The 27,428-nt window shown below is 39.5% G+C and overlaps 1 protein-coding gene across 3 annotated transcripts; it reads right to left on the bottom strand.

Moving 5' to 3' along the window:
• Positions 1-529: 529 nt before the first annotated feature.
• On the bottom strand, positions 530-5,601 carry LOC103713495 (F-box/kelch-repeat protein At3g61590-like). Of its 3 annotated transcripts, XM_039116712.1 has the most exons (4): positions 4,979-5,601; positions 1,527-4,086; positions 1,227-1,424; positions 530-1,115 (listed from the first exon to the last, which is right to left on the bottom strand). In XM_039116712.1, exon 2 carries the CDS (start codon positions 4,044-4,046, stop codon positions 2,838-2,840), a length of 1,209 nt encoding a protein of 402 aa, XP_038972640.1. In that variant the 5' UTR covers positions 4,047-4,086; positions 4,979-5,601; the 3' UTR covers positions 530-1,115; positions 1,227-1,424; positions 1,527-2,837. The 3 variants fall into 3 exon arrangements, with proteins under 3 accessions (XP_038972640.1, XP_038972639.1, XP_038972641.1); XM_039116711.1 differs by having other exon boundaries at positions 530-1,424; XM_039116713.1 differs by lacking the exon at positions 4,979-5,601 and having other exon boundaries at positions 530-1,424; positions 1,527-4,960.
• Between the last annotated feature and the right edge of the window lie 21,827 nt (positions 5,602-27,428).

Raw genomic sequence — 27,428 nt, forward strand, 5'->3', positions numbered from 1 at the left:
TCGAATTTAATGGTCCCAATTAGGTTTTAAGTAGGTCCTAGGAATATACCTTGGCTAAGAGACCAGGACCTGGTTCCCGTTTAGCCAATCCTGCACAAATATGGTCCAATAATTTAATTAGCATACCTACTTATTATTTTCAGATGTAATAAAACCTGCAGCTCAGCCAAGGCCGACCTATTGGAGGATCTATTGGGAGAACAAATTTTGTTTAAGATTTCCTAGGATCAATGTGAGGCAGACAAGAAACATAAGCTAATTTTATGTAAGATTTCCGAGGATTAGTGTGGCCAAAATGAGGCAATCATGAAACATAACAAGTATTCAGAAGCAAGAAGGATAAGGATAATGTGATTACCCATTTACAATTTCACATAACCAAATCTTTACGGATCTTTATTTATCAAATTCAGATCGAATTCAAAATTTCGCATACCGCTAGGATGGCCTACCAACCTTGTTCTAAATTTCCGTCTTTTCCATGAAAAAAATGAAACTTTTGCAGATAACCTCCCATGAAACTTCTACATTTCATACAAAAATCCTTTGCTATATGATAATTGTCCACACCTTTTACAAATCTAGTTGTGGTTAGAAACAAAGACTGCCCATCGAATTTTAGTAAAAGAATGATGAATATTCTGTAAACACCCCTCCTCAACAGTCAACAATTGGTTGTCCAAACCTGAAATTCATACCAATGCATCATACATCAAAACGTAAACAGGAAACAACCCAGTGGATGAGCAGGTTGTGAATGCAGGCGAAACAGGACAGTGCAAATGATGCAGGGACATGGCAAGTTTAGGATTGATGTGCCCAATGTTTTCCGCCATTTGTAGTCCACAAATGAAACCTTTCAAACGAATCCCACCCTCTATATCTTGTCACTTGAATCGCATTTAATATGAGCTTGGCAATTGACTGGAGAGAAAAAGAAAAAAAAAAAAGAAAAGCTGATGATGGATGGTTGCTTCCTACGTCTGGGAGGCTGGCATAGAATAAGCTCCAACTTAAGCCAGGCCTACGGCGCCACAGAATCTCAGCTGCTTCTTCCACAGTAGTAGGTTCCAAAGTGAAGCAAAAAAGGAGAAAAATGCAGCCAGAGACAGGATCTGCAATAAATCAACAAACAACCAACAAAGTGTCTGCCAGCTCCGGGACAAATGCAAAGAGACGAACTAGCTTATCACAAAAAGCCAAGCACAATTCCAACAAAATCTAACCATGAGCCGGGACAGTCCTGAGTAGTGTTGACAAGAGGCGATGGCCTCAGAGTTGATTCAAAAGTGCCCAGAAATGGGCTCAGTTGTCTGTGTCCCCCGACCAAACCTCTGAGAGAAGGCTGTCAACAAGGGATCACCCTCCTCCATTGGTTTATCTGAGGCCCAAGATCCCTTCTTCTTCTTCTTTCTGTGGAATTTCTGTGGCAAAAAGCATTACAAAGATAAAGAGTGTTATTTGCACCTTATACGACAATCATGTCCTGTTTTCGGCCCTCTTTGAAAAAACAGAGGCCTTCATACCTTTACAGGGTCTTGGTAAGGAAAGAATCTCCCTCACAGGAAAGAATATCCTGTGTTTCCGTTCCTGGTAGGGAGTTGGTCATTTTAGGCAGATTTTAGGTTGCCCTTTTATCTAGCTTCCACCAGCATCTGAGAACAAATAGATGTATCTCAGATCAAAACAAAGGCAATGCATTGCAGAACTTGGATGTCTAACATTGTTCAAACAAGAATTACTAATGCTCACCTCGTAACATAAATTGGTTATAAGATTTACATAACTGAAATATAACCAATGAGATATCAAGAGTAATCGACCCACCTTACTGCTTACAGTGTTATCTAGCTATATTACAAGCTGAAGATTTTTCAATGGTCCCTGCAAGTTATTTATAAAGCAGGGCGCAAAATTTATTCATTCTAGTAAATACATTGGCAAGGCTTCTTAAACCTTAAGATGGGAGAACATGAAGAAAATTCGAAGGGGATAGCAGAATCCTGACAATTGCGACGAGAAGTGTTGGGTGTGCGATTTGCATTACAAACCTGAGTTGAACATCTGTATGTACAACAGGCAATGAGATATGAAAGCACAAGTGGATATATATCAAAGAGAAAAGGAACATTTAACCTGAAGCTGACTAAACAAATGAGTAAATTAAATATGTGCCCTAAGCACATCAATGTGCCTTAAAACACACATTTTCTTAAAGATACTGCAGTCAAAGAACAAGGATTTGGATAATGGAGCCAAACTTCTTTGAGATTTGATGCTCCTCAATTATACAACGAAGGAAATGACCAACACCAGAAAATTTCTGCCTTTTTAAGTGGTGTTCATAACAAGTATCCAAATGCTATGCATTCATCACAAAAAATGAAAAACCACCACAAGCAAGAAGGAAAATATCCTTTTCCAAACTGGTAAAAGAAGACAATGATGGATACAAACAACTTTTAAAACATATATGTGAGTGAAATATTGATATTGATAAGGGAAATAAAATTTTTGAAGATTAAGCAAAACAGTAAAAGAAACACAGCAATTTCACCAAATGATGCAGAAATTGTCGTCACAGGACAATGGGAGTCGGCTCCTCCTGACTTTCTACACATCAACCGTGCCAGAAGACATCACAGTATCCTGTCCATAGAGATATGAAAGAAAAGAACAAGGATCGCCAGCAACATTTTCAGAAATCGTTTACTCTATAACAAAAACAATTTCTGTAAGCTCCAAGCCCCACAAAAACTTTCATAATGACCCCAAAAACAGCAAAACAATTTATAGATCCCTATGATTCCATCAAATCTAACACAGAAGAAAGCAATTCAGGAGGCCACTTCAAGCCTCGGTTCAAAGCAGAAACCAGTGAAAAGCTGAAGAGGAAATCTTTTTGTCACAGGGCACTTGACTGACCATTTCCATTGCTTCTGGCTCATGTCAAAAACAAGCAAGGCAGTAGCTCCATAGCTCTGTATGTATATGAGATCACCAGTGCCACTGCTTGCAAAAACATCGTCAAACTCACCAAATCCTTGGAAAAATCTGTGCGGCATTCGGGCAACCTCTTGCCACCCATTCTTATGAAGCTCCCAGATGCCTATCCCCTTGATGATGTCTGGCCTGTCGTATTTTGCAATCCCACCGACCATGACCAGCCTCTCTTTGAGGTTCATCAGCCGGCCACAGGTGAGGAAGCAAGGCACTGGTATAAAGGTGCGCATCAGAGAAGTGCGAGAAGATTGGGCCGAAAGATCATACATGATCAGACCATGGCGAAGGTCAGCAGTTCCTAAAACACCAGTAGAGTGAATCAAACAGTACAAAACTCCATTACAAATCACGCACTCATCACCTCCCCTCCATCCTGTCAAAACCTCCTTAATGGATGTGACCCATGATCTACTCCCAGACTCATATATGTGAATGGAGAAGTCCCATTGAAGGAAATCATCTGGCACCTGCTTAGATTTTGCCACGACAACAGTATAATCATGAGACTTCCTGTCCACAGATATAGCAACGGTACTATAGTCTGGGAATTTTGCACCTGGAGGTTCCAATAGCATCTTCCAGTCTTTTGTGATCGGGTTGAAAACAAAAATACGGCTCCTACTGTCATTGTCCATGGAGCAAACTAATCCGCAGGAGGAAGAGAGAAACCAGCTACTTCTCTCGATGCAAGGAAGATCAAAATTATACCACTTCCGAAGTATTGGGTCATAAGCATAACCAGCTGGAGACTCGCAATAGGTAAACATGTAGTACCATGGCTTCTGAGGCAACTTGTTGGCCCATAGAAACCTCTTTGAATAGATGATGTCATACCATCTTTTGCATACAGATGCAGCTCTGATAATGCTTGCAATGGGCAAAAAGGACAGGATTTTCTCCAAGATATCATCCGGAAGAATGCTATCTAAAGAAACCAGTAATCCTTCGCCTTCATCATTGCCCTCAGAAACTGGTTCGATGTCAGCAACCTCACTTCCAGAGTGGCTAATAGAAAGAGACTCCCATGATGTCTCACCCTCCATGAGGATAACGATAGCATTCGACAAAGGCCAAAACAATAACCTGAAAGGATCATAAAAGAGATAGAAGAGTGGAGAGCAGAGAAATATAAACGATCAGCTTCAAAACTACATTCAAAGTTCCAAAAACTTGAATCCAATTCCAAGCAGAAACTATTCTTGGCCAGGGAAGAAGGGAAGGGACAAAAACAAAGGGAGAAAAAGAAAAAAGAAAACTTTTAACAAAAGAGCAAGCTAAAATTCATGGAAAACAGAATTCTGTGCACCTTCAAGCATTTTATAGCTGACGTGGTAAAGATAAGTTCATCCGCACAAGGAAAACACAAGTATAAAGGTTTAAACGTTACAGCAGGAAATATAACTAAGATTATAAAAAAGGAGAACAAGCAAATCCTATCAAAATCTTTCACCTACTAGAAGGAAAGGGATTAAAAAAGGATGTAACAGAACAGATAACATATCACCAAGCGTGCCATAATTTTCGTCAAAAAAAAAAGCATGCTATAATCTAATATTTAGACAAAAGGCATGATACGATAAAACCCAATCTTCCGATACTGAATCGGTTCACATAGAACAATATTGTAAAACAATCATAAAAGAATCGTCATTCCTAAGGCCGTTTCAAAACTGTTTTATGTGAGTAATCTCCATAAAAGAGAGAGCATTTACCTATCTCGAAAATTAAACCCTAGATTATGTTCTTCTCGAGCGTCTCAGCAAGAGAGATACCACTACATCACACAAACAAACCCCATGATCTCATCACATAATGTGCGAGTATTGTCGTCTCTATCCATCCCTAAACCTCAAGCACTAAAAAAAGAAGAAAATCGGAAAAAAATGACCTCAAGAAAAGGACATCGATCAAACAAGAACAGGGCCAAACTAAAACCAACAGCAAAAGAAAAAAGAAAATGCTTTCTTTCCCATACCTCAGCGGTAACAGATAATAGAAAGAAAGGCGCACCAAAATCCGATCTTTTTGGTCCCTCTCATTCCAAGATCCCGCCTTTCTTTCATTCCAGGGATCATTCCACCCATTGCTATCCAAAACTCGGGATTTCGCGGAGGAATGGCAGAGAGAGAACGTGGATAAGGGCTACAGAGGCCTCTTTTATCCGCTTCTCACAATCTGGCGAGCGAGATAGAAGGGTAAACAGGGGAAAGAATTCAGGCTTCGGCCGTATCTATCCTAAGCCTTTGGATTTGGCGGAAGGAAACGACGACGAAGGGGCCGAAGAGGAGGGGAGGGGACGCAGAAAGGCCACAAGATGCGGTCTTGCTTCGGGATCAAGATCGAGTGAGGCCGAGAAGACGCGAAGGATATAAGACAGATACAACAGTGGTTTCGGCTCCAGCAAGAAAACAAAACGACAGGCAGGGAATACCGACTGGCAAGGTGGTTTTCCTCGGAACTCTTTGTTATGGAAGAGGAGATGGGATTTGGGGAGAGAGAGAGAGAGGGGGAGGGAAAGGTGGTTTTCCTTCGGGTCCTTGTATTTTAGAAGAAGGGTTGGGGTTTGAGAGAGAGAAGGTGGGGAGAGAGGAGGCTATTGAGGGATGGGGTGGTCTTGTGGCCATGTAATATATATATATATATATATGCGACCTCTCTGGAAAATAAAGGGACTTGCTTTGATTACCTTTTAGGGCTCTCGGTGCTCTCTTCTTTGGGGGCTCATTTGGTTCGTGGAAAAAAGAAAATGATGAAAGTACGGTCGACCAAAAAGTAATGAGATGTCTCTTGTTTGATTGAAATTTTCAAAGGAAAGAGATGAAAAAGTTGCATTTCCATGAAAATATAATTCCCATATTTAATGGAAAAGTCTTTCCCAGGAGAAATATGGAAAAGTTACTTTACCATGAGACGGAAATCACTCCATTTTTATTTTTTTCCCAAAAATGTTCTTCAGCATTAAAGAAGCATTAAACACCTAATTTTTATTAAGGATATAATAGGAATTATATATAACTTTTTCAGGAAAGTGGATGGTCAACCAAACATAAGCACTTTGTAAATCTATCACTTTTCCATGGTCAACCAAATATGTTAAAAGTACTTTCCTAGATATTCTCTTCTTAGAAATTTACTTCCTAGAAATCATATTTCTACGAGGAAAAATGCTTCCCGCTAACCAAACGAGCCCTCTTAGGTATTACCTTTGTATAAGCTCATTGTAATGCCTTTCCTACCTAGTTTTCTTGTTTTACAATGGATGACCTCCTTGGCATTTTGGGTAGAGACAAATATCCCAATGCGTAATGTTATGCTGCGCCATTCTGTTTCCTGATCATTGGTAACCTTCCATAAACAATAGTGAAATATCTTCCTGCCAATCTAGTGCCAAAATAGCATTGAAATTTCATAACCAAAAGCTCAAATATTTAATAGGTATCTTTCTTGTTATTATTCTAATTAACAAATTACAAAATCGCTATTTGGTACCAATGTTAGATAGCGTCGTGAGCATTATAATTTCTTTGTTTTTAACAATATCAAGAAAGGTTTAAATGTCACTTACAAAAACTCTTGAGCCATTTTATTAATAGCCAACTGCTTTCGTAAAAGCCTAAATAAGCCAACTGTTAGCAATAGCCAACTGAAAACCTGAACCCTTTGTTAGCAATAGCCAACTGTTTCATGAAGCACAATGCTGGCATATTGCTAAAATCTCACTGTACAATGCTCAATAACTAGCAGTAAACTCATTAACAAGCTGCATTATTGTGATTCATGAGATGGCTGCATCAGTGCCAAGTTAGGTAGTATAGTGTGTATTATAACTCTTTTTAATATCAAGAAAGATTTAAATATAACTTGCAGAAATTGTTAATCCTTTATTAACATTTGCCATTGTTTTCATGCCACCACAGTGCTAGCATGGCAAAAAAAAAATCACATTAAAAGTTAGATAACTAGCAAGTAATTTTCTTGTTACCCTCTCACTAACAAGCTGCATAACCACCATTCATGAAATTGCTATGTTGGTGCCACTTTAGGTATTGCAGAAGTGCGAAATAATTTTTTATAATATAATAAGGTGTAGATGTCTCTTCTAATGTCCAAATAGTTTACCCTCTGTTAAAAATAGTCAAATGTATTCATGCTAGACTAGTGCCAGCATACTATTAAAATTTTAGAAAAAATTACAAGAACACCTCCTCAATTTTGAGTCAATATCAAAGGCGCTCCTCGATTTTAAAAAGTTTCAAATAGATTCCTCAAGTTTCCTAATTGTTCCAAATTGGTCCTTCGATTCTCCGACCAGCAAACGATGTTAGTTTGCTATTTCAATTGATGGAAATACCCTCTTTCTATTTTAGCTTATTCCAACTTTAAAATCTGTCCACATAGTCACTTTGGATCTATCTAGAAGAATGAATATTCAGATCATGCATCGCATAGATCTGAAAGTAGTCCAAACTTCTTTGTTCATCTACCTACAAAGATCTCAAAGCACTATTCGCTTTGAGACCTGTGTAGGCAAACGAACATTTGAATCATCCACTAATTGCTTTGAGATCTAGGCAAATGAACGAACGTCTGAATCATCCACTGTGCAGATCTGTGCAGGTGAATGAATATTTGGATCATCCGTAGATACTTTGAGATGTATACAGATGGATGAATATTTGGATCATCTGTAGTTGCTTTGAGATATATGTAGGTGGATGAATATCTAAATCATCCATAGTTGCTTAGAGATCTATACAAGCGGATGAATATCTGGATCATCCATGGTTGCTTTAAGATATGTGCAGGCGGATGCACATCTAGATCATTTATGATTGCTTAGAGATTTGTGTAGATGGAAGATTGCTTTGAGATCTATGAAAAAGGATGAATAATCTGGATCATCTATGCGGCCACTTTGAGATTTGTGCAGGCAAATTAATAATCTAGATCATCCATTAGTCGGTTTGAGATCTGTACAAGTGGATAGATGACCCTGGTCAAGCACCGGTTGTTTTGAGATCTATGTAGGTGGATGAATATCTGGATCATTTATGGTTGCTTTGAGATATATGAAGGTGGATGAATATCTGGATGGTCCGTGGTTGTTTCGAGATCTATGCAGGTGGATGAATATTTGGATCGTCCGTAGTTGCTTTAAGATTTATGCTAACAGATGAATGTTCGGATCATCCATGGTTGCTTTGAGATCTGTGCAGATTGATGAATAATCATGATCGTCTAATGATCGTTTTGAGATTTATGCAAAAGGATGAGTAATCTGGATCATCCATGCTATCACTTTGAGATTTGTAAGGGAGGATGAATAATTTAGATCATCTACTAGTCACCTTGAGATCCATGTAGGTGGATAATCTTGATCCTGCATTGGTTGCTTTGAGATATATGCATATGGATTAATAAAAGAGTTTGGAGCACTTTGAGATTTATGTGATGGATGATCCTACGGTGGATATACACGAAGAAAGATGAGTCCTGACACCACTGTGCAATGGGATCCTTTGATGACACGAAGGGCGGTTCGATCATAATACAATGTTATATCACTATGTGATGGTCACGCAACGTCATTCTGTTAACAGAGATTAACAATAGGACTAGTTTAGAATAGTTTGCAAACTTAAGATTTTGTTTGAAATTTTTTAAAGTCATGACGGTATTTTCTGGATCGGCCTAGAATGTTTTCTTTCTAAAATTTTATATTAAAAAGTTAAATGACTAACAGGTCACTTTCTTGTTATCCCTCTCACTTCCTCACTAACAAGCTGCATCATGGGCATCCGATGAGATGGCTGTGTTAGTTGGACATTAAATAATATTGTACGCATCATACTATTGTTTTATGATATGCAGAGTGATTTAGATGTTACATGCATATGTTGTTAACGCAATACTATTCTTGAAAAGAAAGAGCTCCTCCACAGCTGTTCTTATCTAAGTGTCACACACCTTCACTGTTTGGGGCAAGTTGTGAACCCATAGAGCTGTGGACAGCAACAAGTCCATTCTGTCCAAACTGTCTTCCTCGTTCCCTCCCTCTTCTTCCTCATTGTAATCTTTGTCCTAGCTAGACTTCTCATGTAATCCTTAGTCCTTTCTATTAACAAAGCATGGGGGAAGTTTAATTCTCACTTCCTCCACTTTTCCATCAGAAGAAAAGAAGAAGAAGAAGAAGACAATGGCCAATTGTTTTTATGACAGCACACAGTACTAGCCCAGTTTTGAAATTGGACATCAGAAGCCAATAACTTATTTTTGAAATTGTTTTTCCCATAATATCAGGAGGTCTAAATGTCTCTTGCAGTGTCAAGCTGTTTTACTCTCTGTTAAGATGATAGCCAAATGAGCTCATGATGGACCAATGCTAATAGCATACGATTGATATTTCATATTAAAAAGATGCACAACTAACAAGTTCTTGTTATTTTGTTCATTAACAAGCTGCACCATGGCCATTCATATGGTGTCTACATCAATGCCACATGAAGTACAATGTATCGGTGCTACGTAACATTTTTTCTTCATAATTGCCAGGCTGTATGTATCATGGGTACTCAAGATGGCTACATATGTTAGTTTCTCATTAAGTAATGGGGTGGTGCAATATAGCATTTTTTAACTTTTTGGTAATATTGAAAAGGTTTAAATATCACTTGCAACATCTAGTTGTTACTTTTTTAACAACGAGTGCAAAGCCCAAGCGAAGCAAAAACAGTAGAGAAGAAATGCAACACAAACTAATCTCCAATGAAGTGAAATCGAATCATCTTAGCTCTTGTGTCCACAATGAGTTAGATATGAGGCACTTTACTCAAAGGAAAATGAGAAATCATCCTTTGAATATAAGGTTTAGTTGTTACCCTTTAATTAACAATAGCAGTGTCGAAATTTCATGTTAAAAGCTTAATTTAAGATTCTTATTGTTTCTCTTCTCAACAAGCTACGTACATCATGATTGTTTTTTTATAGTTTAAGAGGAATTTTAGCATCTAGCTCTCTAAATTTTCAAAGGCTACTTGTTCACGTCTTTCTTCTTCTTCTTCTTCTTCTTCTCTTACTTCTTTAGGGTTGGATTCACTCACCTAGTCTCACCTAAACGACACCCGGCAGTACTATTAGTTCCATGACATTCCACACTACATTCTCCTTTTGCGGGAAATGAATCGCGTGGCTCTCGGTCATTGGCAAGGGTTGGGTTGGGTCTTTAGGTGGTGGTTGGTGGACGCATTATGCGCCTTCTTTACCTAACCTCATGCCAACGCATGCTATCATGCTAATTTTAAGCTCCCCATGGTACGATGGTTCGACGCATCTTATCTTTGGCATCTTCTTCTAACATTTCACATCGGTAGCGGAGATGATTAGGCCCATGTTTCCATGTTTTCTTCTCCGCCAACTTTGCTATCAAAGGCAAGGTCAAGAAAAAGACAAACTGAGGCAGCATACTTTAGGACTCAGAGTGGTATGCAGCAAATGATGCTTACACTCCACGTCGTTTTACTATTATTATTTTAATTCTTGGGCGAGATAAAAGGTATAAAGTATGAACCCTAGATAACAAATACAAAAAAAAAAAAAAAAAATTGTCATAGAGATATTTTCTCGACTTTAAAAAACTCTAAAAAAAGGTGTCACATAACCATCACATCACATGATAGTATAAAATTGTATTATAACTAAAATATTCTTCATATTCATATTAGTTACTCGTGTGGTGACATCCTGACATAAATCTCAAAAGCATCTTAGTATTTGATCAATAATTAAGGATCACCTATTGTATAGATCTTAAAGCATTCCATGCCTGCCTAGTTGTCAAAGTATACTTAGTACATGGCCCATAATTAAGCATCACCTACGGTACATATCTCAAAGTACTCCGAATACTTTCATTCATCTTTTCGAACAGATATCAAAGCACCTTTAGTATATGGCCTATAATTAAGAAGCACCCACCATACAAATTTCAAAACACTCCTAACCCTTTCATTCATTTACTTGCATAGTTCTCAAACTACCCTTAGTATCTATAGCGAATGATCACCCACCGAACAAATCTCAAAGCACTCAGAACCTCTTCACTCATCCACCTGCACAGATCTCAAAGCACACATAGTATGTGACCCATAGTTAAGGATCACCCATTGTGCAAATTTCAAAGCACACCAAACCCCTTCATTTGACCGCTTGCATAGATCTCAAAACATCCTTAGTATATGGCCCATAGTTAAGGATCATCCACCACACTAATCTTAAAGTACTATGTACTTCATCCATCTGCATATATCTCAAGGCATACTTGTATAGACTTATTTCACATATCTCAAATCACTCCAAACCACTTTGTTCATCTGTACTCTGAAGAGGGTGACGGTATTTTGGTCATATGGAATGGTAGACTAACATCGTTCTCCAGTCAAGAAACCATAGGCCCAGCTTGAAACACTTTAGAAACTTGAAGGATCCAATGAAATTTTATAAAGTCAAGAGGGTGTCTCTAGGATAGGCTCTAAGTTGAGGAGGTGTTTCTATAATTCTTTTTTTGAGAAAAAAAAACCTTTAGCATACTACCTCAGCAATAAAACAAATAGAAAAATTAGTGAGATAACCCTTCAAGTTTCTATTATTTACGGTTAGACCCTAAAAGTTTAAAAGTATCGATTAACCTCCAAAACTTTAAATTTATTTCAATGTGGCCCAGCTGTCTATCTAAATCTTAACATCATTAATAGAGTGAGAGAAAAGATAAAAATCCTCTTGATTCAGAGAGGTTGTCTTTTGTTATTCATCTACCGACATAGATCTCAAAGCGCTCTCTCCTGTATAATCCATCCATCTACATAGATCTCAATGTGCTCCATACTCCATCATCTTTCTATCTACACAAATCTTAAAAGTGCTTCATTCTCTATTATTCATCCATTTGTAGAAATCTTAAAGTACTCCATCCTTTGTCATTAATTTATTTTCCAACACAGATCTTAAAGATCTTCGACTTCAATCATCCATCCACATGCACAAATCTCAAAGAGTTTCATTCTTTATCATCCATATGTCTGCAGAGATCTCAAAGTGCTTTATCTGTGATCTATTCACTTGCACAGATCTCAAGCAGTCTATCATCTATCATCCAGTTGCCCACACAAATCTCAAAGTGTTCCATCCTTTATCATCTATCTGCTTACATAGATATTAAAGTACTTTATCCTCTATCGTTCAAGTGCATGCATAGATCTTAAAGCACACCATCTTCTATCATCTATCTACTTGCACAAATCTCAAAGCGTTCTATCCTTTATCATCTATCATTTGCATAGATCTCAAAGCACCTCATCCTATCATTAATCTATCTACATTGATCTTAAAACACTCCATCCTCTATCATTCATCCGCCTACACGAATTTCGAAGTGCTCCAGCCTTTATTATCCATCCGCTTTCACAAATATAAATCTAATCCATGCTCCATCATCTATTCACCTGCACAGATCTCAAAAGCACTCTATTCTCTATCATCCATTCACTTGCACAAATTTTAGAGAACTCTATGCTCTATCATCCATTTGCATCACAGATCTCAATGCTTTATCTACTGTCATTCATCTATTATATAGATTTCAATGCACTCCATCCGCTATTATTCATCCATTTGCATTGATCTTAAAATGTTTCATTCTTTATCATCTATCCACATGTATAAATCTCAAAGCACTCCAACCTTTATCATTCATCCATTGGCATATATATCAAAGCGCTACTCTTCCTCCCCTTCTTCTCAATTTTCGTCAAAATAAGAGCTCTTTGCTAAGTTAGTGGCAAAGGTAGCTTTATAATGAAGATAGACGATTAGGTCACATTGCAACGAATTTAAAGTTTTGGTGGCTAATTAATACTTTTTAAACTGTAGGAGTCTAAAGGTAAATTGCCCAAACTTTAAGGGATGTTCTTGTAATTTTACCAAACAAATACATAATACAAATGCTAGAGAAGAAATTAAAATCCAAGCATAGAAAGGAAGAAGTACATGCTAAAAGCTTGTTTAGATGGTTGGACTGAAAAATTTGTAGAATTTGTGTGTTGGGCTAGTACTACCAGCAAAATCATAGGATTATAGGATAGGCTAGGCCAATATTTATAAATACTCAGGAGTAGCTTTGGAATGGACCAGTTTGAATTCTATAAGAAGAAGAAAAAAAGACCTCCTAGGCTAGCATAACCAGTAAAATTATTTTTTTAATCTTTCTATAGAATTTGAAGGCTCAATCCAATGCTATTTCTCGGTATTTATAAATATAGATCTAGTCCAGTCTATAATTCTATGATTTTGCTTATTGGATTGGTCCAACTCATGGATTTTATAGGATTTTCAGCTCGGCCACCAAATGGACCGTCATTTATTTACTTTCACAAAACAATGAGAAGCCTCGGATGCCAGAATGGAAGAGCCATGTCTCTCGATCCAACTAATCACGGTACTTAGAATCTCCTTCTACCCAAATATCAACAGCCCCAAGCTTGTCAACCACATCGAAAATGCCAGCCCTCGCACCAGTTTGCTTAGCGAGAGGCACAGAGGCTGGGGTAAGAGGAATAGCCAGCTCCTGCCGAGTAACCATGAAAAAATTGACTTTAATCTGAACTGAGGAACGGGGTAGCCGATGAACCAAAACAGGTTAAAAAGTCCTCAGGGGAAAACAAGGCCTGTCTAACGACGTTCCATGGTCTAGTCAACAGAATTCTGCAGCATCTCCGTATTTCTGTCTTTCCAAATGTTTTTTCGTTTTTTTGATGCAATTTGAGGAAGGATTTCTTCCCTGTAATTTGTTAATAAAGAATAAAGGATGCAGTGCATCTGAGGGAGGCAAAAGACAAGAAAATTGAAGGGGGACAAGGAATTAGATATGCCTGCAAGTCTCAGGAGATCTTCCTTGTCGGAAAAAGATGTTTCGCTTTTTCTGTCTCCAAATGTAACATAGCAAATAAGAAATTTCACATCCAATGTATTTGGCTTCCATAGTACTGTTTGCAGGACCAGCTCGTAAGGCTACAGCCGAGTCCCAAACATTCAATACAGGTGCCCCCTAATGCAGATTATATTAGATATTTCGAATCGATTTAGGCCTTCAGCCAATTAAAGAGAGGATGAACACAATCCTCATACCTGGCGAGCTGGGATCCTTCTGGAGAGGATCATGGTATGTGCTTGGACCGCAACACATCACCCATCTAAAATATAGCCCATCTACCAACTCTTATGTTGTTGCTAACTTTAATAGATGAGCTACTGAGAGACAAATGATCTACGGACTGGTTTGTTTTTTTTGCGGCTCATCATTTTAGAGGTTTCACTTGATCAGATTACGAGTCTGGAGCCGTACTCTTATGCAGTATTTTATTTTCAAATTTTATTGGTCGCATCCATATGCACCATGTGTGAGCCGCCGATGTAAACATGCACCATCTATTGAGGTCCAATGCATGCACGGCAAAAGAGCCAAATTTCTGCCACCAAGGTGGTAGTCTAGTGGTACTGGGCGGAGATTCTAACCTCATGGTCCCAAGTTCGAGTCGCTGCGGCGACGATTAAAATGTGGCTTCGGCCACTGTTTGGACATGAGGTATAGGACCGCTCTTAGACCACTAGTAGACGGGGTGGTGCCAGGTGTGACGTACTCACACTTGGGACTCGAGCCAGAATTCAGAGGGGTAGTTGAGCCGGGCTCATGGATGGGGAAGGCATGAGTAAAACCGGTCGAAATGCCCAACACACGGCCATTTCTGCCCGCATCGAACATTCTCATGGCGGGGCGGGGGCCCAGTGGGGGCTGCTATGCGGGGTGGACTTGTTCCTTCCTCCTCTGTTCCTTTTCTTTAGCGGAAAAAAAAAAAGAGCCAAATTTCTTGTACAATAGCAACTAGGAGATTATTCCACTGTGTTCCTCCGTAAGAAATAAAGGACACAAGGCTGGTCACATCATACTTCACATCCACTCTATACGAGGAAGTCTAATCCGTGAGGCGGTAATCATGGTGTGGTCAAGGAGGCAGGAACTTCGTTGCGATAAGTTACACCCCAGCACAGTGTATCATGATTTCGAAACTTGAATTCGGTGGCCTAGAGACCCGTTCAGTGGAGAAGAGAAGGTAGGTCAACTTGAGCAGCACGAGAAGCTTCACCCGCGATCTTCGCCGGGAGAATCCACGGGCGTTCGCGTACGTGAACATGGTGTTAGAAGTGGAATTTAAGCCAAGAAAAGAATCCGATTAGAGTAAGAAGAAACCAAAGTGGCCAATATCAGCTCTCCAATCAGTGATTGTGCTACAAAATAAATCTTAATTAGAAAAAGATCACTTGTATAAGTATTCAAGATCTTTTCGGCAAATAACCGATATGGGACTAAACACACACCAATACGGATCCTCATATATACATATACTCTCTCCATTTAAGCCTCGACGTCATCGTTAGGCTAAGGGTTCAAATCTATTCAAATCTAATCACAAGTATCACAATCGGCATGTGGTCAGCCTCAATAAACCCGTGCTGTAGTTCCCCCTAATCATATAGGCTATGGATTGAGCTCGCTTTGATACTATTTCTAACAACTCATAATTTTGCCCAAAATTGCTAGTTGGAATGTATTTTTTTGGATTTCTTAGTCCTGTACCAGTATCCAAGATCTCCTCGGTGAATAATTAATATAGGACTAAATAAACATCCGTGCGGATTCTCACAATTTAGTTCTGATGTTTTTTGTCGCTGCTCCACTCCCCTTGCCAATGAGAAATATATTTGACGCCATGTCCACTTGTCATTGGCAGTGCTACATGCCAATCACAAGTGCTTATTCTTATGGATCCTTCTTCACCAAGTTTTCATCTCGAAGAAATTATTTTCTATATTGTATGCACCACATGGCTATGCATGCAGCTAATAATAGTTGCCGATTCTTGTGGGCCATTCATCGAGAATGCATTTTGGTGCACCATTATAGCACCAACTTTCATAGTTGGCTATGTGCATGGCATACTAGTGCACGCAATGATATGTTCTCATCTTGATGATTGATTCATAGTAACGAGCGAATTGGCACGGCGCATATGGTGTAGGATATGATCTCCCTACCAACAAACATCTCGTCGACCACATTTCCTGGCCCTCGCTGAGGCACCGCGCGTTGACTCCTGGTCGTCTCCCCGGCGTTCCTTATCGGTTCCCTTCGAGCTGGGTTGGGCAGCCGAAGCCGGTTGAGGTAGCGGACCGGTCGTCGTCTACCTCCTATCACTGGCCACCAAACTCTTCTCCATCGCCGACCAAAGACCGTGCAGCGGCTTCTCATTAGCAATGACGGTGGATTTGCTCCTCGCAAACCGTGGCCGACCCTATACCAAATCACCGGATTGTGTGGGACGCCGACCGGGACCCGGCCGAGCCGGTGAGACCCACACTTTTTCCGTCGTCGTCTTTCCCCTCCCCTGCTTCGCTCTCCACCCATCTTGCTTATGAGCATTTGCGCGAGTGTTTCTGTTGTTTGCAATCCTCATGGTTCTTCAAACCAATCCAACTTTGCGTTCGATAGCATCATTGCATATAAGGAATAGGTTCGAGAAAACTGAACGAAGAAACTGGCATGAGAGCATGCATGGACCACTATCCATCGTGTGCATCCATAGAAATTAAGACAAATAGCTATATTATTCATCAAAATTATAGGACACTTGCATGAGAACATCCGACCTGAACGTGTCAATACATGAAAAGACTAGAGGTTATATTATTCATCAACAAAACTTCTACCCTGCATATATTCTTCTTTTATTCCAAGGTGGAAGATCGCCACAGTTGCCATTAGGCTCAAAATATTATACTAGAAACTTTTCGTTTGTTGTTTTAAGAGAGAGAGAGAGAGAGAGAGAGAGAGAGAGAGAGAGAGAGAGAGAGAAGATCCAACACACTTTCGTTAAGAAAATGTAAGGGTACAAGTAATCACTTCTTCCTTTCGATAATGCTTGAAGCAAATGGTTTTGGGGCTGAATGAATATATACCCGTTTCATTGGATTTAAAAATTAAGGTTCGACCGCAAGCATGGTGCATCAAAGCATTGTACTGCAGAGAACTCATGATGGGTAGTGGCAACACCACTAAGTAGCCGCCACCTTTCCGGACTAGACCATTGTTACCCAGTCATGATTCACTTGTAACATTTTATCAGTTCGGTGAGGAATTTTACGTGTGCGTCTTAGCTTTTCGTTTCCATCAGACAACAAAGAGGGATGTAAAGCAAGTAGAAAGACCATGAACTTCAAATCTCGAGTCCAATTTAGACTACAACATCATGGAAACAATGGCTTCCAACAACTAAAGGCACTTGAAGCATATGAAGAGAAGATGCGAACAGTTACATATAATCCCCGTGGAATGCAATGGGGTACATTCAAAAGTCTCAAGGAAAGTCTATGGAGATGCTGGGAAAAAAAAAAAACTCGGCCAATTTTTTGAGGCTTTATGATGCACAGTATTCAACTGACTTGAAAGTTACATTGGAGAAGAGGTCCATTTCATGAGTGGGAGTCATTGCAACGTGCAAAAGGTGGGGCTGCCAAAACTAACAAGGATGTTCACATTTATAGATAAATGGTGGTGGTGGAAGACTCATAAAAGATAATAATCTAATGGGTTGCAATTGGGTGGGGTGCAGATTTGGTTGCCTACTACTGTTGCTATCGGAAAACGTGTTAGAGCTAGCTTCGGCTGGATCCTCCGATGCTTAAGTCAAAGAGAATTTGGTGATATGTGATAAAAAGAAGAAATCTAATGGCAGAATTGGAGAGGTGAGACTTTTGTACCTTTTATGCAAATGTCTTGAATTTATTCATAGCTATAGAATTAGGAGTCTCTTAAAGGTTATGCTATAACTATTAAGGGATATGCTATAACCATCCATGGTTGTGGTATGACCGTCGTGAGTCATGTTGTAACGGCCCTACGTCATGCCACAACCGTCTAAGGACGTACCATAACTATCTAGAGATGTGCTGTAACCGCTCTAGATCGTGTTGATTTTAGAGTTATTATTCTATACTTTCATTCTAGTGTGCTTTTGTATGAAATGACAGGGTTACCATCTGAGGTAAGGAGGTTTAGGTCGGCTAGGAATGGTTGTAGAGCTGCAACACTTTTTTTGGCATGTCAGACCATGTGTGACCTCGGAGGTCGGCTGATGTTGTTATACTCGGTCGGAGTTGACTTGGTTTGATGATATCGAGAAGTTACAATGTTAACCTAGTTGCCGTGTCGGCTGTGTGAGAGAGAAATATATTTGTGCCCTTATTTTATACCACATCATCTATAAATACACATCAGAAATGAATTCTGTAGCATGTCATTGCCCATGCCAAAGAACATAGCGGAAGCAACATGAAGTTAGATTGTGTGGATCGCAATTGGCCGGATGAGACACCAAGTCGGATGCCGAAAGGTAGATGGTGGGGTGGATGGTGAGGAGTCACCCTCATCAATGTCTTTTCTATCTCTTCACAGATGCATGTAGTATCCAGTCAGCCCAACAACAAAAGGGCAGCAACTAGGTTCATGACCACTAAATTGCTAGCTTTATCGTGCCTAACTTTAAATGTGAGTGGTGGCTATCTTTTTTCTCAATTTTTATTTTTGTTTTTTTGTTGGTAGGTCTTGTTGCTTTGCTTTCCATGTAAGAAGACATTAATGTGCACATGAAGGGAAAGGAAGCTCGTAACATCAGTCACACAATCCAAACTTAATGAAATCTGAAACATTTCAGGAATTTTATGGAGAAAAATGTGATTAGCAGTTAAGACCAGGGAATTCTTGATTCTGGATGTCTATTAGATGGCTAGCTAGCTCCTAAAAAGAGAGGCTAGCTGGTTTTCCGGATAAAAGTAGCTCTAGTGTGATTGTTAAACCCAGCTAAGATCTCAGAAAAGGCAGCCTACTCCCATAAATTTCCAAAATAGCTGGCTCTAAAGCAATGTCGTACACCTGGCTGCGTATAGGGCCTTTCAATTGTTCCTCCCTCTCCCTCTCTCTCTCTCTCTCTCGGGGTGGGTTAACAAAAATTTATAGTGTTTTTAGATACTTCATACAGATAATATGAAAAATCTGACATTTATTAGAGGTTCAATCTTTATTAGCACAAACAATCTAGAGAATAAAAGTGGGAAAAATGATGAGTTGAAAGTAGAAAAGGATGTATATTAGGATGGGGAGACAAAATGTATGTCGAGATAAATTTATTATATATTTGCCTTCTCTTTAGCATATTGAAGAGAGATGACTGGTTTGTTTCTTGAATTTCTAAAGAAAAGCAAAATATCTCCAAAGAGTTGCACTAAGAGGAAAAGGAATCTCACGAGTTGCAGGAGACCATATCCCCTTTCTTGTTGAGGAATTTATAGTACACCTTAGGTTCCTATTTTTTGGTGAAAACCTTAGGTTCCCATTGGTTGACGAACATTCATAACAAAATTGCTTTATAGGTAGGTATGATAAAAACAGCTTACAGCTAAGCATAATAATTAAAAGGTCTAAAATAATTAAAAGGAGGAGGAAGGGAAGGAGGTTTTATATGACTCTAGGTGAAATCCAGCTAGCATAATAATTAAAAGGTCTATAAATGTCTCACTTATACAATGCTAATAACATTGCATCATCAATATGCTATTTTACAATGTAAAATAAGCAAAAGATATGATTTCAAAACAGTTATAGAAATCCAGTAACATTCAATTATCACAATTCCCATCCGCATAGTTAAAATCGAGCATAGCTCTTACTATATTCAATGAGAACTCCTGCTTGTCTATCATTAGTTCAATGGTCTCATATGATCATGTGTGGTAAAAGATAAATAAATTATGCGAATGATTAGAGTTGCAAGAGAAAAGCTTATACCTAGCTATTGTAGTTGCAGAAAATTTCAAGAAAGAAAAACTAAGGCTTTGAGAGCCTATCTTTTTTTATCCTTGGAATTCTGGCTGTCCCTCCAAAGCTACTCTTGAATATTTATAAATAACTTTAGTGCAACCGATAATTTTATAATTTTACTAATTGTAATGGTTAGAATTTTCAGCTCAATCATCTAAACATACTTTTCGAGTTATATATATATATATATATATATATATATATATATATATATATATATATATATATATATATGTAAGAAAGACACCTTGCTATGATAGTGCACCACATGTGTAAAATACTTATTTTTTGTTGGATTCTAAAACTTATGATACAATAATTGCACCATTCCGTGTGTTCGAAAAAGGAATATAAAGTTAATCCAGTATTTGTAGTTATTTAGTCAATAACATTCTTTAAAATAATAAAAATAGAAAAGAACAATTTCATATCCATCATTTGATGTTATTATTATCTTATAATATTTTGTAATAGTTGAAGATGACAAGTCACAAGGCAGAGCCCGAAGATCACATGGATATAGACAGTGTTACATCAACTTATTGCAAAAGATCATTGTCTCTCTATAGCGCATTAAAAGGGAGAGGCTTTTGTAGCTGGACCATCCATTATAATTGGGCTCCCTTCACTTTTTTTTCCCCATCAAACATTGCTAATCTATTAATGTTCCCGTTGCAATTAGAATCCGAGCTGAGGTATACCAAGGTGAAAAGTTCTCAGCCGTTGCCCCGAGGTCGGTTGAGGTATACCAACGTGAAAAATGAGTCGGCCAAGAGTCGAGAAAGGACTTCAGGATATTGAAGGTCTATCAGCACTACTTCAGAAGGCGAGCCTGACCTGAAAAGAAATATCCGTTCACTTAAAAATTTTTAGCAAGGACCCTCTGATGCTTAAGTTATTAGAATTCTAGAGCTACAGTGGGAGAATGAGAGAGAATGAAAATGGTAAAGGGTTCGAGAGTTCTTGCCTGAGGCACCTCCAGTCATCCCTAGATGTAAGATTGGGCGAGAGTCCATTACTTTAATCATCAGAATGTGCAATAATTGTATAATAACAGCTGACCTCGTGCGTCAAATGCATGGTAACAACTTCTCACAGTGTGCATGCGATGTTTATTGTGCTGATCGTGTATTTATGGCCAAGCTGGCACGACCTTTGGCGAGACTATAACCACGGCTCCCTTAATGATCCTCAACGTTACTTCGCGGTTGGACCAGCCAAAATAACACCCCGGTCAATATCGAGGTCATTCACCTCAAACAAAGCCGAGGTCCAAGAGATCAAGACAACTGGAGGTTAGAATTTCTCCCCATCAGTTCCAATATAAAACCCTTAAATTTTGGTGAGCATCTTTGGTTCCCCGAAGCTGTGTCCTGATTGTTTCTTTCCACGCCCATGCAACTGTGTCTCTCCTCACCTAGAAATACCAATGGGCCAGATCGTCCGTTTGGTCATAACGAGCCCAATGTTAAAACCCAATGCCAAGTCCCCCCCGGCCCATACAAAGCAGACCTAGATCTGGCCCAACTTGGGGCTTCTTTTCGGACCGGGCAGGGCTTAAAGCAGATCACTAGCTTGACCCGTAGTCCAAAACCTGAGTCCAACCCTTCCGGCCGTTTGGGCCGGGAACGTGCGTTCGAATTGTAACACTAAAGCCACGGCCGCTACATAATAACGCTCACGTTCTAGCGGCTGGTTCTAAAATTTTTGAAGCAAGCTCGGTTGTAACTACGGAGCTCAGAGAAGCAGCTTGGGAGGGTCTCTTAGCTACTATGCATTCTCGTAGACTGATGCTGGAAGGTGATTCAAGTACTGGGATTGGTTGGATTCAGCAGGCTTCAAGAGGAGTGAACAATCCGTTGTTTGCTGACAATCTGAATTTATGCTCCGATGTTGATGAGGTTGAGGTCCGTCATGTTTTCAGGGAACGGAATGAGGCTGCGGATTGGCTATCTACTTAGCACCAGACAAGCTTCTACACTAATTCTTCAGCCCCGCCTTTGATTTAGTCTGCATTTTCTTCAAAGATTCCGGTTACCTTAGGGAACAATAATGTGTTTGTTTTCTTTCTTTCTTCCGTTTCTTCTCTTCACCAAAAAATATAATAATTCCACCTATCCTATGAGTTTAAAATCTTCAATGGACCCTGCTGGCCATCGCGTAGTAGAGATGGAGGTGGCCTATCCGTCTGGCCAGATCAAAGTATCCGATCCCCCGCCATATTGAAAGCAGTAGCTTTTTTTGATAGTAGCTGGTGAGACGGTACAAGTTAAAGTAGGAGCAAAGGTGATGGAGCCTCGAGAACCCAAACATAGGTAGTGCATGGCTGTAGTTAGCTCTAAGATATTGGATTAAGTCTCAATATTGAGTTTTATACTACAAAAAATTTTATCCCTTAGTAATGATAAGTCTTATCTTTATCCTTTAATTTAGTAGTGATTAGTTTTATCCTTATCCTTTAGTAGTGATAAATCTTATTTTTTAGTGAGTGTTGAATTTGAGTAGAAATCAAACGCCCCACTTTATTCAAAGGAACTTTTGGTGTCTCTATTAGTGTGGCTTGAGAAAAGAAGAGTGGCGTGAGAAAAGAGAGAAAAAAAAATAGTAAGCGTTGTTCTTCTTGGTGAGGAGTGATGGCTCATTCTTTTTAATAATATTTTTTCTCCCTCCTAATTATTTTTTAATAATAGTTTTTCTTTTCTTCTAATTATTTTTCTTCAAGCATCTCTTTTTTGTTATTTGTTTGATATTTGTTCTAAATCTCGGGCCGACATAATCGTTCTACTCTACGTAGCATGCCGTTCTACATGATATTAGAGACATATGCTTGGAGATCAGTTATTCATGTATTTGTAGCTCGGCGTGATTGAAGAGCTTTTAGTAATTTATTGTATGATGATGCAATCGTGTAGATTTATGTTTAGTAATTCAAAACATAAATCATCATGGCTGAAGCTACTACCATCTCTAGCATTAAGATCAAAAAATTAAACACCAATTATGCATATTGGAAAACCTGCATCAAACCTTATTTGATCGGACAAGATTTGTAGAAGATTGTGAACAAGATAGATACCATGAAGCCACCAGAAACTCCAGACAATGCAAAAGCGAAAAAAGTGGGAGATCAAAGCTGGAAATGCTATGCATATTCTCAGGATTGATATGGATGAAGAAAATCATCTGCATATTCAAGATATCGAGATAATAAAAATAGTATGAGATATTCGATCTTGCTGCACTCTACTCAAAGTCTAATGAGGCTCGGCTTCAATTTTTAGAGAACAAGATTGGTGCTCTCAAATAAGATAATCTTACAACCTCTCAATATTTTCTTAAAGAAAAGAAATTATTTATAAGCTTGGTATGCTTGATCCAAACTCTCGTTATGATAAAAATAAACGACGTAGACTATTAGTTTGTAGTTTGAATAAAAAGTATAGTGCTTATATGCTTGCTATTTCTGAATGGTCTCAACAACCTACATTAGTAGAGTTAGAAAATATACTTGTTAATCAAGAAGCACTTAATACTCAGATGCATGATTTGACTATATCCCCTCAAAAAGAAGATGCCTTATATTCTATGAGTAAAATTAAAAATAAGTGGAATAAAATATTTAAATTTTTTTGAAAAAAAGATAGTTGGAGAATTTGAGAATGATACAAATCTTAATCAGAAGAAAACTTGCAAATTCAAGAGATATTGTCATAGGTGTAGAAAATTTGACCACAAAATTTAAGATTGCAGGGTAAAGCTCAAACAATCCAATATTGCATTTTCTACTTCATAGCATGGGGGAAAGAAAGAAACTGGTAGTTGGGCTCTCACAACTACTATAGCTGATTCCAATTGTCTTGTTAACTAGCATGCATGTGTTTCTACTTCTTATCATGTGTCAGATATTGATTTTGCTCATGATTGGATTATTGATTCTGGGTGTTCTAAGCATTTGATTAGTCATAAAGGGATATTTGATTCTCTATGTAATTATACTGGTTCTGATGCTATTGCTACTGCTGATGATTCACTTTATCCTATCAAAAATATTGGTGATTTATCTTTCAAATCATTTGTTGGTTCTTCTGTTTCCATAAATAATTTTTATTATGTGCCTCGTATGAAGAAAAAATTGATCTCTATTTCACAAATCACTGTTGAGATTTATGCTAATGTTAAAACTTATGAAAAGTTTATTACTGAAGGTAGGAAAGTAAACAAACTTTATGTCATGTCTACCGGTATTTTTTATGTTGACTGGCCTCTTAAGCATGATACCGCTGATTTATCGCATGCTAGATTAGCTCATGCGAATTATGATAGAGGGGACTAGTTAATGGGCTTCCCAAGATGAAGGTCAATACTAGCACTATTTACATTGGATGCCAGTACAGAAAGATGCATAAGTTACCTTTTAAAAAGAGCCAAACAAGATCTTCTTGGCCACTAGTTGATGCATTTAAATCTCACAGAAATGATTAGTACTCCATCTTTTACTAGTTTGAGATATTCAGTTACTTTTATTGATGATTTCTCTAGATATGCTTGGATTTATTTTGTTAGAGAAAAGTCAAAAGTGTTTGAGAAATTTTGCCAATTTAAAAATTTGGTCGAAAACTTTTTTAAATTAAAAATTGGTTGCTTAAGAACCGATGGTGGAGAAGAATATATTTCAAAGCAATTCTCTAACTATCTGATAAGATATGGCATTAGTAGACAACTTAATTGCCTAGGTACTCTTGAATAGAATGGTGTAGCAGAGAGGAAGAACATGCACCTATTTGAGACCACCCCTAGTTTGATTCATGCCAAGAATGTGAAGCGTGAATTTTGGACAGAATGCATGGAGACAACAGTTTATGTTCTTAATAGGGCACCTTTGAGAAGTATTGATATTATGACATCGCATGAAAAATTATTTGGAAACATCTTGATATTTTTCATCTTCGTGTGTTTGGATATGTTTGCTTTGTGTATGATTATGATTCATTCTCTAATAAGTTAGATAAAAGTCTATCATATATACGTTTCTTGGATATAATAAGGCTAGAAAAGTGATGGGGACATCAGAGCCCTTCATCCAGATGATCCTGAGCCCCCGGATTGAGTCAGACCCGTTTATTTGCATATTTATTTTATTATTTTATTTCTGGGCTTATTTGCATTTTAGGGTTTATTTGTGGTTTATTTTATTTCTGGGCTTATTTGCATTTTAGGGCTTATTTGTGTTATTTGTGGGTTCATTAGGATTTATTTCTGTGTAAGGGGGGTTTATGCAAGTTGTGTATTTGGGCCCTATATATAGGGAACTATTTTCATGATTAGGGTTTAATGAATGATTAAGAATTTCTTTTCCCCTAGATCTTATTCTTCCTCCTCCTCCTCCCCTTCTCTTCTTTCTGTGTCTCTAGAACCTCTTCTTCCTTCTTCCTCTCTTGTTCTTCCTTCTCCTCCTCTTTTTCCGCATTTGTGCGGCATCAACTTGGTGTCAGAGCAATCGGTTTTGCTTCTATTGCCAAAGCCCCGATCCATCAACAGTTTTTCTTTCCCTCGGTTACCATCAACAACAAGAACAGGCCCCTTCCCTCTGTCAGTCCGCTCACCAAAAAAAAAAAAAAAAAAAAAAAAGGATTTCTTGTCCTCTCAGTTTGCACAAAAGGGGACAGAGGGGAACAACCCTGGTTCACCGAGCTTCTCTCGGCTCCCGCACAAAAGTAAAAAAAAAAAAAAAAAGAAGGGGGAAACCCCTGCGGCTGCTCCTCCTCTTTCCACCCGTCACCGTGCCCGAGGCCACCATCATCCTGCATTGCGCCGCCTCCCCACCGTCAAACTTTGCCGACGAGCACCCCACCCGAGCCGCCCGCGTCTGCCACCGGCCGCCTGCGCCGGGTCCGCAAAAGAGACTGCCGTCGTGGAACAACCCGTGGCCGGCCGTTGTCTGTCGCCAAAAGTCCGCAGCCGCCACCAGCCGGAGCTCGTGACCGGCCGCCGCCCGTGATTGCCGCCCCACCCCGCAGCCGCCGCCGCAAGGGTCGGAAAACCCTCTCCCGAAACCATCGGGAAGTTGAAGAAAGGATTAACGGGTAAGTCACAAAACCCGTTAACCCGAATCCGGTAACCCGGGTCCCCAAAACAGCTCCGCACGTGACCGCACGTGCGTGCAAAAAAAAAAAAAAAAGAAAAAAAAAAGAAGAGAAAAGGAAAAAGAAAAAAAAAAAGAAAAGAAAAAAAAAAGAAGAAGAAAAAAAAAAAGAAGGTACCTGTTCATCTTCCTCACCGTGAGCACCCTCGCCACCGCCTTCGTCCGCCGTCGCCGCCCGCCTCGCCGCCTTGCCACCGCCTTCGTCTGCCTTCGTCACCGCGGCCGTCCACAGCGCCGCCCGTCCTTGCCGCGACCGCCGTCGCCGTTCCACCGCAGCGCCGCCTTCGTCTTGCCACCCTCGCAACCGCCGATCCGAGTTTTTCTTCCACCACGCCGCTCCGCCTGGCCGCCTTCGCCACCCCCACCGCTTCTTCTCCGATCGCACGCCGCCCACTGCTGCCTCCGCCTCGCCGCCACCTTCCGAACTCCCATCGCCGTCCCCTCCACCAAAGCCCCTCGCCGCCTCCGGCTTGCCCTCCGTTTGCCGCTGCACCAGACCGCCGCCACCTGCCTGCCGCCTCCTCTGCTCCGCCGCCGGCCGTCCCCATCTCGAACCCCTGTCACCTTCCGCCGCCCCTCTTCCCCTCAAACCCCTTCCTATCTGGCGGATCCCACGCGCCTCCCACCCTCCTTCTAAAGTCAACACGGGCCGACCCAGGCCCACCCAGCAGGAGCCTGCCCCGACTCTCTCTCACGAGCCCAAGTCAGCAGGCCGGGCCACTGCAGAGCCCCTTTCAACGGGCCTTTTCTTCTCCAGGGGGGCCACACCACCCCTCCCTCCTCCCTTTTCAAGCCCATCAGCTGCACTTCGCTTCTGATAGTCGCCCCAGACCTCGAACGCACCATTCTGGTTGACTGCATCCGCCACAGGTGATAGGTTTCCATTTTTCTTGGATTTGTTCATTTAATTATGTTCTAGTTCTCTTGCATGATAGCCATATACTTGAAAATTTATATTGTTGTCAAAATTCAGAACATAGAACCCCTACTTTCAAACCCATCCTATTTGCCTTGTTAAAATCTAAATATTAAATTAGCACACCCTAACAACTGGATGCTTCTCAACATTCTTCGATCAGATTGATTTAGGATCAGAACAACTGTACTACTTGATTGCAATCTAATTTCTTAAATTGAATAATCTTAATCCTTAATTCTGAATAACCAAAGTAAAAATCAGCAACATTTAAATTTTAAGTTATTATTGTGAAGACTTGCTGATTTCTGAAATCATAATAGATTGCATTAGTAGGTTGTCCTGCATCAAATTTGATCTTGCATCATATTTATTAGGGTTTCATT

Source organism: Phoenix dactylifera, unplaced genomic scaffold, assembly GCF_009389715.1.
Source record: "Phoenix dactylifera cultivar Barhee BC4 unplaced genomic scaffold, palm_55x_up_171113_PBpolish2nd_filt_p 000121F, whole genome shotgun sequence".
Taxonomy (NCBI): Eukaryota; Viridiplantae; Streptophyta; class Magnoliopsida; order Arecales; family Arecaceae; genus Phoenix; species Phoenix dactylifera.

Excerpts from the sequence above, each read along its gene's own strand:
- LOC103713495 (XM_039116712.1), bottom strand. The coding sequence starts at position 4,046 with ATGGAGGGTGAGACATCATGGGAGTCTCTTTCTATTAGCCACTCTGGA.